General features: G+C 40.2%; 1 protein-coding gene across 5 annotated transcripts in view; it reads left to right on the top strand.

Annotated features, from left to right (window-relative positions):
* Positions 1-12,994, top strand: part of HACE1 (HECT domain and ankyrin repeat containing E3 ubiquitin protein ligase 1) — a 91,803-nt gene extending 78,809 nt beyond the window's left edge. For 4 of the 5 annotated variants that reach the window (XM_073336880.2, XM_073336879.1, XM_073336883.2 and 1 more), the window contains 4 exons: positions 487-585; positions 854-924; positions 11,448-11,561; positions 12,061-12,994. In XM_073336880.2, the coding sequence (XP_073192981.1) occupies positions 487-585; positions 854-924; positions 11,448-11,561; positions 12,061-12,163 (387 nt within the window). In that variant the 3' untranslated portion in view covers positions 12,164-12,994. The remainder of the gene's footprint in view (positions 1-486; positions 586-853; positions 925-11,447; positions 11,562-12,060) is intronic. The other variant, XM_073336881.1, reaches the window with a different exon arrangement.
* The last annotated feature ends 274 nt before the right edge of the window (positions 12,995-13,268 follow it).

Raw genomic sequence — 13,268 nt, 5'->3', positions numbered from 1 at the left:
GAGAGAAGGCCAAAGAAAAAACTACCTCCAGCTGTGGCACAAGACTTTCCCAGTCAAGGAGAGAGGTTTTTCAGCCAATCCATTTCTGTTCATTGGAGAGCTAGTAGTCTGCAAAGATCCACCTTGCCTGCAGGACGGGTAGATAGGTTGGCTCTAGAGGAACTCCGGTACCAGGACTGTACTAGCTCCCTTGCTTACACTGCACTTGCTTGTAATTAAATTTCTACTTCTGATGACTTGCAGGTGGAATTAAATAATACACAAAGGTTTGCCTGTCTTATTTAAAATGTAGGAGACTCAAGGATCCTGTATTATAAGATTTGATATCTTATTTATTATTAGGAATAAAGTATTAAAAGCAAATTGGAACAGAAAAGGCGTCTTGGTTTCATTCAGGATTATTCTTTAATTAAGGCAACTGCACTCTTCAAAATTAATTGTTTGTCGAGAAGACTAATCAGGATTTGTGTTTTTTTTCCCCTGAAGGAGCTGTTGCTGTCTGGTATGCCAGAAATTGATGTGAGTGATTGGATAAAAAATACAGACTACACAAGTGGCTATGAAAGAGAAGACCCTGTTGTTCAGGTAAAGTCCCAGCTGAATGGATGGAGAATATTGTATTTTAATCCTTCAAAGTTTTTGCTATTTTTGGATGAAAACTTACATTAACCAAAGTATTCCTATAAATCACTTAAGATGGGAATGTCGCATAATAAAATGAGGTATGAATCCGACTCGGAGCTAATTTCCATAATTTAAACCATAAATTTATAAATGTGCCCTTATTTGTTTATATCTTTTTTTTCAAATTAATGGAAAATGAAAACTTTTTTTAAACTTATTTTTCATTTAGTGGTTCTGGGATGTTGTAGAAGAACTAACTCAGGAAGAACGAGTGTTACTATTACAATTTGTTACTGGCAGGTGAGAAATATTTCTGTTTATATTTCATATGTTACTCGTACTCTTGAATCAACTGGATTGCAAATGGAAAGACACATTTCCTGACCAAGAACTGTGTTTTTTCTTAACTGAATACTCACTTAGGAGTCTACCGTTTGCTGTGGGTGGGAGGTAACTTGGGGCTTTTGGCATGGAGGAAGTCATGGGAGGAAAAGTGATTTTGCACCAGGAGTCGGTTAATGTTTTATCACTGAGGAGGATATGCATTTTCCATTTTCCTTCTATTTGTGGGAGCAGGCTTGTGATTTCTGGTGAGTAGAAATTTTTGAAGAACTTAAGCTCAACAGTTTCCCCAATATGCTTCAGGGTCATCCAGTAGTGATGGATATGTTTGTTCTTAATCATGAGACTGGACATATTTAATGTTTATATTTTAGTTATCATTAAACTTCAAGTTTGGATTCCATTGAAATGAATGGGAACAGTTTATGCCCCGAGAGCTATTGCTGAAGACTGTCTGCAGACTCAGGAGGTTAATATCATAATACCACTTTATATTTGGTTCACATCTGAAAGGTTTTCGTCATAAAAATGACTAAAACTTTTTTCAGAATGAAAGTTTATACTGTGAAGCACAATTCTGCAGCAAATTAGTCTTTCAGAATATCCCTAGCTAGCTATTTTGTATCATTTTGACTTACTGACATGAGATGCCAAGCCATAGAATCAGTAGCTAATAGCTGGATGAATGAGAAGGCCTGAGTTTTATTTTGTATTTGAATGTGGAACTCTTAACTGTTTGTAGAGCAAAAGATCATCATTCTCAGGAGGAAAAATCATGTTAGAGAGATACAACCATAAGCACATTACAAGTGGATACTTTTATAATCTTTACTTGTAACCATTCTGAATTGTAGCTCTAAGCACAGTTCCGTTTGAGAAACTTTGTTACTTCAGAAGGTGTAAGCCCAAGTCTGTACATCCATGGGTGACCATAAATACTGGAAGAAGAAAGTTGTCTGTTAAATCTCATCGTGGTAATAGTTTATATTGGTTATCTGTTGGATATGGATAGCTAGTACTGATATTTAGCATCTAAATATTTAAGTACCATTAATTGGATTACTGTTTGACTATAAAATCCTTTATTTAGTCACAAAACATACATGGCAATGCAAGCCCTCCCCATTTCCACTACTTCACCCAGTAGGCTTTAACCCTGTTTGAAAGAGAGATTGACCCCTAGAATTGAGAAGGTATTTCATTCTCCTTCCGCATTCAATCCTTGCAAAGACTCAGTGTTTTTTTCATTATTTTGCAAGCATATTTTTAAAACTGTACCTGAAATCCAGAATTTTAAGTCATATTCAGATTCTTTAGAAGAATGTCCTTGTGTTTATCAGATTATTTTATTCTAGCTACAACTCTTATTGAACAGTATCTTAATATTCCAAGTGAGGGTCTCATAGTAATGTCATTTATATTTTAACATTCATGTGCACTGTATACATAAGAATTTAAGTTGATATCAAATAATGGTTGCACTTTTACGAAACTATTGTGACTTTTCATTACTGAGAATTTGGGTTGAGGGATCCTTTGGAGTTATGTCTCTATCTGGTTGTCTTTTTTTTTTAATTGTTTTTGAATACTATGGGAGGGGGGATCATGTCTCCTGAGAGAAAACACCACTACTATACAAAACAAAAAAACAAAACACCCCTCCCACTCCCACCATTGAAGAGGTTTTTATACCACTATTTTAAAGATGGCCTCTAATGGTATAGGTACTATGCTGAGTCTCATACTGTAGGTTAGTGTGAGTCACATTATTCAGGGTGAGAATGGATTTATAGTCAAGCTCACAGTATTTCTTCGGTTAATATTTTCCTTAGTGTTCCACAATATTACAATTGATAATTACTCTATTAAGTCACTTTTCTTTAGTATACTGGCTTTACTGTGAGAAATACCACACTGTTAAGTCTTGACTCTTAAAAAAGCCAAAGATCTGGAAAAGACATGTCAAGAATATTTGGTAGATTAACTTACTTTTTATAATGGAAGGGTAGTTTTTTAACTGATGTTTCTTCAACTATAAAGACAACAGGTTTATATATATATATATATATATATATATATATATATATATATAAAGGAAAATCATCAAGTGCTAACAATGAGTGAGTTCCTCAAACACATGCTTGCCCCTCTTATCTAGTGTTTAAACAATTTAACAGCTATCATAAATGGGACACTCCCATTTTCAACAGCATTACAGAAAACATGAGTGAGGCAGAGATTTTCACTATTGGTGAAGAGTGGGACCTATTGCTAACAACCATTCTTCCTTGAGTGATTGCACATGTCCGTTCCACTGTAGGTATGTGTGTGCCTTGTGCACAGTTGTCAGAGAACTTTCCTCCTCAGAGGTACCTGTTAGGGTGGCTTGAGCACCCTCTACCGCTGCGTGCCAATATAAGAGGCTGGAACTGCCCCTCATCCACCCTCAGTTCCTTCTTACAGCCAGTGACAGTGGTTGGAGCACTTCCAGTCTTGCTATCGCAAGTTTAGTTCCCTCACTCTCTGTATATAGTCTTTTCCATTTAGTACTTAGTTAGTGAGTTGTAATACATAGTTAGGTTTCAGTTGTTAGGTCCCTTTTGGACCAAATTTGTTATTTGGTACTGAAGTCATGCCTTGCTCTCCAGGGTTCAAGTCTTGCCGGTCATGTGTCAGACTGATGCCAGTCAGTGACCCACACCCCAGCTGCCAAAAGTATCTGGGGGAGTCCCATGTCAGTGACAGGTAACACATTTGCTCAGAATTTAAGCCTTACTCAAAAAGACAGAGCAGTGAGACTTAACTGTCTCTTTATGAGGATGGCACTTCACCCTTCATCAGAGCCATTGGGTTCAGAACATTCTTAGACCATCAGCGCAGTGTGTGCCTCCCAAGACATCTTTGGCACCATGTTCTGTATCGACAGTACCGAAGAAGAGAGAGACACATCTGCCAATGACATGGTACCTTATCCAGTAAGATCTCGGTACTGAGGTCAGGTAAAAGAAAGATTTGTGGGACGGACTTTGAAGGCAAAGATTCCCCTGAGTGCTTCACTGCTGCAAAGTGAGGCTAATCGACTCCAGAGCCAGTGTCAGGTCTGTCGAGGCCAACCCCTGAAGTTTGTTTCAGACCCGGTCCCGGTACTGAGGATGCTGGAAGTGTACGCTACTGCAAAAGAATTACTTAACCCTCTGGCACCGGTGTCCCTGGCAGTGTAGGAAGTGTTCCAGCTGCTCCTGATATCAGGTCTCTATGCCAGCTCTGCAAGAGTCTGTGATGCCAGTGCCGCTCCTGATACCTAGGAGGCCGGTACACTCCAGGGGCATGCCACCATTAATATCCCTGGTATCAGCATCTCCGGGTTCAGCTTAACTGTCTCCAGTGCACAATGATTCTGCTCCACCGTTATCGCAGGACTGAGTCACCTTTGTCAGATTTGGAAGTGGGATCTTTTGTGTCCCATACCGGAAGGGAGGGTTGTCCTCCATTAGAGCCCTGGGATCCATGGAAGTCAAGACAGTCTCAATAATAGGCACGTTGCAAGTGACAAGTCAACCATGGGATCCACCCCCTCACCCTATACCAGTGATCGCTCTGGACACCGTGGGGTGTCCCTCCCTCTGCTAGGACCTTTTCCTCACCCATCTGAGTTGACTTCCTCAAGGATGCACTGAGATAATTGGCAGCATAGGCAACAGTCTTGGAGGCCTAGTACCTGTACAGGTACTGAGCAACTGGAAGTCTGAGAGCTCCTCCCCTGCAAGAGGCAGACCAGCCATTGTCTCTGCATCCTGGTGCATCATCTTCCTCATCACCAAATGAGGCTGTAGAGATGGGTGAGTGATTTGCTGCCACCAGAGTATCACAAGGCTCACCAGGAACTGCTTAAAAAGGTGCCCTCTGTTTTAGACCTTCACATGGAAGAGGTCCATGAGAAATTCCACCATCTGGACATTTTACTGTTTGCTGGACCCTCCAGAGTTGCACTTCTGATTTAATGAAGCCCTTCTGGAACTGGATAAAATGCTTTGACAGATTCCCTTCTTTCCTCTCACCTATGATAAAATGGGCAGAAAGGAGATATTCCACCCCTTCTAAGGGCTTCAACCCTCACTTGCCATTAGGTGTTGGTGGTGACAGCAGCTAATGAGCACAAGAGGCAGGGTCACTAAGCATCAATGCCAAGGAGTGAGTAATAACTTTATTCAACAGGAGGTCTACAACTAAGAATTGCTTACCAGCAGGCTCTCCTAAGATGCTATGACAGTGACACTCCGACTGTGGCTCTTTAATGTCTCTCCTTTGGCTCTTTGCAGCACATATTAAAACACTGTGATTTAATTATTAACCGTTCTAACTTATTAACCAATCAGGAAGCTTTTACTGTTTTGTTAGCCAGTTGTATTTGATAAAATAATACTTGATTCATCATTTTGTTGTGAGAATAATATATATAAAAACTTAGTCTGTCAAGCGATTAAAAATAATTGCGATTAATCATAGTGTTAATAATAGAATACTATTTATTTAAATAGTTTGGAATATTTTCTACATTTTCAAAAATATTGACTTCAATTACAACACCAATACAAAGTGTATAGTGCTCAGTTTATATTTTTTATTACAAATATTTGCACTGTAAAAAACAAAAGTAGTAATATTTTTCAATTCAACTAATAGAAGTACTGTAGTGCAATCTCTATCATGCAAGTTGAACTTACAAATGTAGAATTATGTACAAAAAATAACTGCATTCAAAAATAAAACTTTAGAGCCTATAAGTCCACTCAGTTCTATTTCTTGTTCAGCCAATGACTTAGACAAACAAGTTTGTTTACCTTTGCGGGAGATAATGCTGCCTGCTTCTTGTTTACAATATCACCTGAAAGTGAGAACAGGCATTCATATGGCATTTTTGTAGCTGGCATCACAAGATATTTGTGTGCCAGATGCCCTAAAGTTTCATATGTCCCTTCATTCTTCAACAACCATTCCAGAGGACATGTGTCCGTGCTGATGATGATGATCTGCTCGATAACAATCCAAAGCAGTGTGGTCCGACAATATTCATTTTCATCTGAATCAGATGCCACCAGCAGAAGGTCGATATTCTTTTTTGGTGGTTCAGGTTTTGTAGTTTCTGTATCAGAATGTTACTCTTTTAAGACTTCTGAAAGCATGCTCTACATCTTGTCCCGCTTGGATTTTGGAAGGCCCTTCAGATTCTTAAACCTTGGGTTGAGTACTGTAGCTATCTTTAGAAATCTCACATTGGTATCTTCTTTGCGTTTTGTCAGATCTGCAGTGAAAGTGTTTTTAAAGCAAACATCATGTGCTGGCTTATCGTGCAAGACTGCTGTAATATGAAATAAATGGCAGAATGCGGGTAAAACAGAGTAGGAGACATGCAGTTCTCCCCCAAGGAGTTCAGCCACAAATTTAATTAATGCATTATTTTTTTAATGAACATCATCTGCATGGAAGCATGTATTCTGGAATGGTGGCTGAAGCATGAAGGGACATACAAATGTTTAGCATATCTGGCACGTAAATACCTTGCAGTGCCAGCTACAAAAGTGCCATGAGAACTCCTGTTCTCACTTTCAGGTGACATTGTAAATAAGAAGCGGGCAGCATTATCTCCCGTAAATGTGAACAAACTTGTTTGTCTTAGCGATTGGCTGAACAAGAAGTAGGACTGAGCGGATTTGTAGGCTCTAAAGTTTTACATTGTTTTGTTTTTGACTGCAGGAATGTAACAAAAAAAATCTACATTTGTAAGTTGCACTTTCACTATAAAGAGATTGCACTATGGTACTTGTATGATGTGAATTGAAAAATACTATTTCTTTTGTTGTTTTTACAGTGCAAATATTTGTAATAAAAATACTATATAGTGAGCACTCTCTCTACTTTGTATACTGTGTTGTAATTTGAAATTAATATATTTGAAAATGTAGAGAAAACATCCAAAATAAACAATACAATATCAATTTAAATGTATTAAATAACAGTGTTATTAAAACTGATTAATTGCTATTACTTTTTTTAATCGTGATTACTTTTTTTGAGTTAATCACATGAGTTAACTGTGATTATTTGACACCCCAATAGAAACTAAATATTTCCCCTCCTATACTGTTTAAATGTGAATATGTAGTTCTGTAGTAAATGAAAAAATGAATTCACGCTACCTGTGGCTCTTTTGGATAATGTTGAATGCTAATTTGGCTCTTGTACCATTGAGGTCTATCACTGTGCTATGACTTCACCCTATGGGAAAATATCGTGAAGTTTAAGAACAGGCTACCAGAGGACTCCAGGCAGGAGTTCACTCTCATGGTAGCGAAAGGTAAGCTTGTGACAGTTCGGATGCACCAGACTCGTTCCATGGCATTTGCTATTGCTATGAGGAGGTGTTCGTCGCTGTAATTTTCTAGTCCAGGGGCGGGCAAACTTTTTGGCCTGAGGGCCCCATCGGGTTTTTGAAATTGTATGGAGGGCCCACCTGGGACTGCCCCCCTAACACCCCTACCCCATCCAACTACCCCTTCTCCCTGTCCCCTGACCGCATTCAACCCCCCTGTTCCCTGCCTTCTGACTGCCTCGACCCCTATCCAGCCCCTGATCACCCCCCTAACTCCCTTGCCCTCTATCCAATCTCCTCCCTGCTCCCTTACTGCGCTGCCTGGAGCACCAGTGGCTAGCGGCGCGGCTGCACCAGGACAGGCAGCCATGCAGCACAGAGCACCGGGTCTGGCCGGGCTCTGCAGCTGCGCTGCCACAGGAGCTCACAGTCCCGTTGCCCAGAGCATTGCACTGGTGGCGCAGTGAGCTGAGGCTGTGGGGGAGGGGAACAGCGGGGGAGGAGCCAGGGGTAGTCTCCTGGGCCAGGAGCTCAGGGGCTGGGCAGGAGAGTCCTGCGGGCTGTAGTTTGCCCACCTCTGTTCTAGTCTTGCTCCTGAAGTACAGCAGGCCATCCAGGATTTGCCATTTGAGGGTTTATCCCTCTTTTCTGAAAAGACAGGATGTTAGGCTGCATTACCTAAAAGATTCCAGGGTAGCACTAAAATCCCTTGGAATTTACATACAGAGGTAACAGAGGATGCAATTCTGGCTCCAGCAAGCTTGCAGATATCAGCTCTTTGTACTTTGTCCCCCAGACCTGCCAAGAAAAGGAGGCAGGAATTGTAGGAAGCTACCATCACCCCTCTAGTTATCTGCAACAGCAGGTTCCTCTCAACCAGTGGCCCAGTCTAAACATGCATTGTGATGGGCTCGTTGAGGGCAGCATACCAGTACTTGCAGATGAATCGGTTCCTACCCATACCTTTGCCAGTCTTCTGTCCCACTTCCTGTGTGCTAGGACTCACATCGGATCAGTGGGTCCTACGGATGGTGGATGTGGGATATTTCCTTCAATTTATTCCTGTCTCCACATCCCCACCTCTTTTCACGGACCACTCTCATGAGATCGTTCTTCAGCAGGAGGACCAATCTCTTTCTAGTGGGAGCAATAGCGGAAGTTCCTCTATTCCTCAGAGGGCAGGATTTTTAATTCCTGCTCTTTCCTTATTCCTGAAGCAAAAGGTTGTCTCAGTCTATTTTAGATTTGAGAGTTAAACAAGTACTTGAAGAAAATAAAGTTGTGCACGGTCACCCAATTTACGTTATTCCTTCTCTGGAAAAGGGTGATTGCTACACTGCTCTCATCTTAAAGGATGCTTACTTCCATATAGCAATCTGTCCAGACAACCACAAGTTCCTCGGGTTCATAGCAAATGGAACATATTACCAATTCACAGTACATCTGTCATAAATATAAAGGGAAGGGTAAACACCTTTAAAATCCCTTCTGGCCAGAGGAAAAACCCTTTCACCTGTAAAGGGTTAAGAAGCTAGGACAACCTCGCTGGCACCTGAACAAAATGACCAATGAGGAGACCAGATACTTTCAAAAGCTGGGGGGAGGGAGAAACAAAGCGCTCTCTCTCTCTCTGTGTGATGTTTTTGCCAGGGACAGAACAGGAATGGAGTCTTAGAACTTAGTAAGTAATCTAGTTAGGTATGCGTTAGATTCTGGTTTCTTTAAATGGCTGAGAAAATAAGCTGTGCTGAATGGAATGGATATTCCTGTTTGTGTCTTTTTGTAACTTAAGGTTTTGCCTAGGGGGATTCTCTGTTTTGAATCTGATTACCCTGTAAGGTATTTACCATCTTGATTTTACAGAGGTGATTCTTTTTACTTTTTCTTCTATTAAAATTCTTCTTTAAGAAACTGAATTTTTTTCATTGTTCTTAAGATCCAAGGATTTGGGTCTGTGGTCACCTATGCAAATTGGTGAGGATTTTTATCAAACCTTCCCCAGGAAAGGGGATGTAACGTTTGGGAGGATTTTGGGGGGAAAGACGTTTCCAAACGGACTCTTTCCAAATTATATCCCTGTTAGACGTTTGGTGGTGGCAGCGATAAGTCCAAGGGCAAAAGGTAAAATAGTTTGTACATTGGGAAAGTTTTTACCTAAGCTGGTAAAAGTAAGCTTGGGGGGCTTTTCATGCAGGTCCCCACATCTGTACCCTAGAATTCAGAGTGGGGAAGGAACCTTGACAACATCCATTTGCCATATCAGCAGCCCCTTGCTTTTTTCACAAAGTGAATGGCACTGGTAGCTGCTTATCTGAGAAGAATGGGAATCTGAGGACTCGAATAAACATCAGGAAACTACATGTCGTCTAGCCTTCTCTGTCTTTAATCCACGTATTCTGGGAAAAAAAATCTGTTGATATCTTGTCTGTTAAACACTGTTTTATATAAATAGACAAGAAGGATCATGTTCCGCCCAACTGTGCCAGAAGCAGTTCTATTTTGGGAAGTCTGCATAACTAACTCCATTCACCTCAAAGTTGTTTGCCTTCCAGGAGAGTAGAACAAGTTGGCAGATCACCGACACAGGTCTCTCTCCCCTCATCATGAATGGTCACGACATCTGGACAAATTCACAGTCTATTTTGGTCAATTTCACAGTCATAGGATTTTAAAAATTGTAAATTTTATTATTTCAGCTATTTAAATCGAAATTTCACATTGTTGTAATTGTAGGGGTCCTAACCGAAAAAGGAGTTGTGGGGAGGGGGGAGTTGCAAGTTTATTGAAGTGGGGGTTGAAGTACTGCTACCCTTACTTCTGCACTGCTGCTGGCAGGACGCTGCCTTCAGAGCTTGATGCCCAGCCAACAGCCACTGCTCCACAGCCGCCCACCTCTCAAGGCAGTGCCCAGATTTCTAAGAGTTGAACAGATTATACCCTTGAGTATAAGACTTGTTCCCCTGTGGGATCTCAACTTTACTAACAAAATCAGTGGGACCTCTCTTTGCACCTCTTGCGACATGCTCTCCCTACTCTACCTCTCTGTGAAAGTGTTTTCTCTGGTTCCTATAACATCAACAAGGAGATTGGGTGAATTTTGAGCCGTGGTTTCAGAACATCCTTGTACAATTTTCCATGGGGATAAAATTTACCTGTACCCTCACCCAAAATTCTTGACCAAGGTGGCTTCCAGTTTCCACATTAGCAAATACATTGCCTGATGTTTTTCCTGAAGCCTCACCATGCATACAGATGAGGAGGAGCTTTATTTGTTGGGTGCGAGGAAAGCCGTATTCTTGGATAGCACCAGACCCTTTAGAACTTCAATGCAGTCATTTGTTGTGATTTGTGGACAGGGTGAAAGGCATGCTAGTTTCCACTCAGAGGATTTTCTCTCGTATTTGTTTGTGCTGCCAGTTAGCTAATGTCATGCCACGATTGTTGGCTCGTTTGAGTAGAGAACATACAACTTCAGGAGCTTTTCTAGTCCAAGTACCTATTTAGATATTTGCAAAGCAGCAGTCTGGTCATCAGTACTTGCTTTTACTGCGCATTATGTAGTTTCCCATCAGTCCAGGAACAATGCCAGTTTTACAATGATCGGGTAGACTCCAAATCCACCTCCATGTTAATCTGCTTGTGAATCACCTATAATAGAATGAACATGTGCAATCACTTGAAGAAAAAGCTGTTACCTACCTTTCTGTAACTGTCGTTCTTTCAGATGTGTTGCCCAGTCCATTCTACAACCCGCCCTCCTTCCTCTCTCTATCAGAATCTATCCAGTAAGAAGGAGCTGAGGAGGATTGGGGGCGACTCTGTCCTCTTCTACTGGCATGCAGTGGCGCTTGGCCGTAGAGGGTGCTTGAGCTGCCCCAGTGAGTACTGCTGAGGGGGAAAACGTTATCTGCGAACTGTATATGAGTTGTACATGCACCTCTAATGGAGTGGACATGTGCACACATCTCGAAGAACAATAGTTGCAGAAAGGTCGGTAACCATTTTTTAGCAGGTGGTCATTAGCCGTGGCAATACAAGATTTCTACAGTGTGCTGGTTTTTCAGCTCCCAAGTACCCTTTTAATGTTTTAATAATTGGTGGATGCTTTCAGTTCCAGGGTTCCTCATGGTGGCTTTGCCCATATAATGGGTGGCAGTGGATTGCAGAATTTCACAATTGCAGCTGTGCCATACACTCCAAATTTGCTACCAACATCAAGTACATGGTATGTTAAATAGTTTCATTTAAATGCATTAAGAAACCGAGCAGAATCCTTTCATTGTTTTCATTATTTGTTTTACACTTCAGGTACAACCCTCTTGTACAACCTAATTAAAAGGAAAACCTTTGGTCAGTTTGGAGCATACCCACGATCCAATATAAAACTGGTTGTTAAGCCATAAGTAGGTATATTTTTGAAGGAGAAACCTTAACTACTCCCATGTAGTTAATGGAAGGCAGTACAATATCACTAAGGGACGCTTCAAGCTAAATTACTGTGTTGCTTTTTACTTTAAACCACAAGGAACTTATTTTCTTGCAGTACATTTGAATGCTGACGGGTACTGCAATGCAGCAGTGCGTTTTTTCATAAATATGACAACTTCAGGGTTTTCTGATTTGAATACATATTTGAGAGGACAGTTTCATGTTAATTACCTAGTACAAAACAATCAAATTTTTACTTCTACTTCTCCTATTTAATGGTGATGCTTTTATTTTAGTATCAACATGCTCAAGTTACCTGAATACCCAAGCAAAGAAACCCTTAAGAACAGGCTTCTTGTGGCATTACACTGTGGAAGCTATGGTTACACAATGGCATAATGAAGTCCGGAAAACTCATCTGACTACTGATGCACAATTCAGAGTGGCAGAAGTAATTTTGGAAACTGTCAACACAAAAGCAGCCTAGATGCTGTGACCCAGAGACAGGGCTGACTTTTTTTTTTAAATTCATAAAGGATCTGTTTACTGTCCATTATGTTGTCTAAGTAAGTCTGTGATACTGTTACATGACTTAAATTTCATAGTACACTGTATCTTTGTTTTTTAATGTTAGATTAGTATTGAAAGCAGTATACTTTCATTAGCATTAAAATAACACGAAGAAGAGAAGGTTTGTCGCAATGTTTCCCACCAATTTTATTTCTGATTCTCAACTGTGTGAGTGAATGAGTTTTATAGTTTCCCTCCTACTCACATAATATGCTGTTAACACACACACTTGTATTGTGTGTCTTGTTGCATGTAAAAGTGCCATTTATTTTTGCAGAGAACACTGTATAGAAAGTTTGATTTAGATAGTGTACAAAATGACAGATCTAGTGTATTTTCCCAGTTATTGAATTGTACCTATATTAAAAGGTTTTTAACATTTTAGTATTTTAATGTATATAATGTAAAAATTTAGACCATTGTCACTGAAAAAGTAAACGGCGGATGGAATTAAGATCTAATTTATATTCTATATGAACATGTACACTATATTATACTAAATATTAAAGTATTTGTGACTTCGTTGTCAATTTGCCGTTTAGAACTTATATATATTGTTTTAGATGTATATCTGTTCTTTATTCGAAGAATACCTTTTCTCATGCCTTGCGATAGTCCTCTGTGGAAAAGGTATAATTAAATTTTAATATTTTAGCAGAATCTGTGACTGTCCAGTGTTTGGTTTTTGTCTGGACCGAATTCATATATTAATGGTCTGAACAATCATATTGCACCATCATTTGCATGAGTATATACCTTTCATTGTGTTGACAAAGACTGTTGCTTTGAGTAGGCTTTCACATTGCACAAAGGAAAAAGCTTGAATGTGTGGAGATACCAAGGAGACTGTAATAACTAAGAATCCTATGCCACATCTCATAGAGAATTAGCAAAGAAAACATACCACTCCTGAGTAATACTTCACATTACATTG

The sequence above is a fragment of the Lepidochelys kempii genome, chromosome 3, assembly GCF_965140285.1.
Source record: "Lepidochelys kempii isolate rLepKem1 chromosome 3, rLepKem1.hap1, whole genome shotgun sequence".
Taxonomy (NCBI): domain Eukaryota; kingdom Metazoa; phylum Chordata; order Testudines; family Cheloniidae; genus Lepidochelys; species Lepidochelys kempii.
This window is presented reverse-complemented; position numbering and strand designations above follow the sequence as displayed.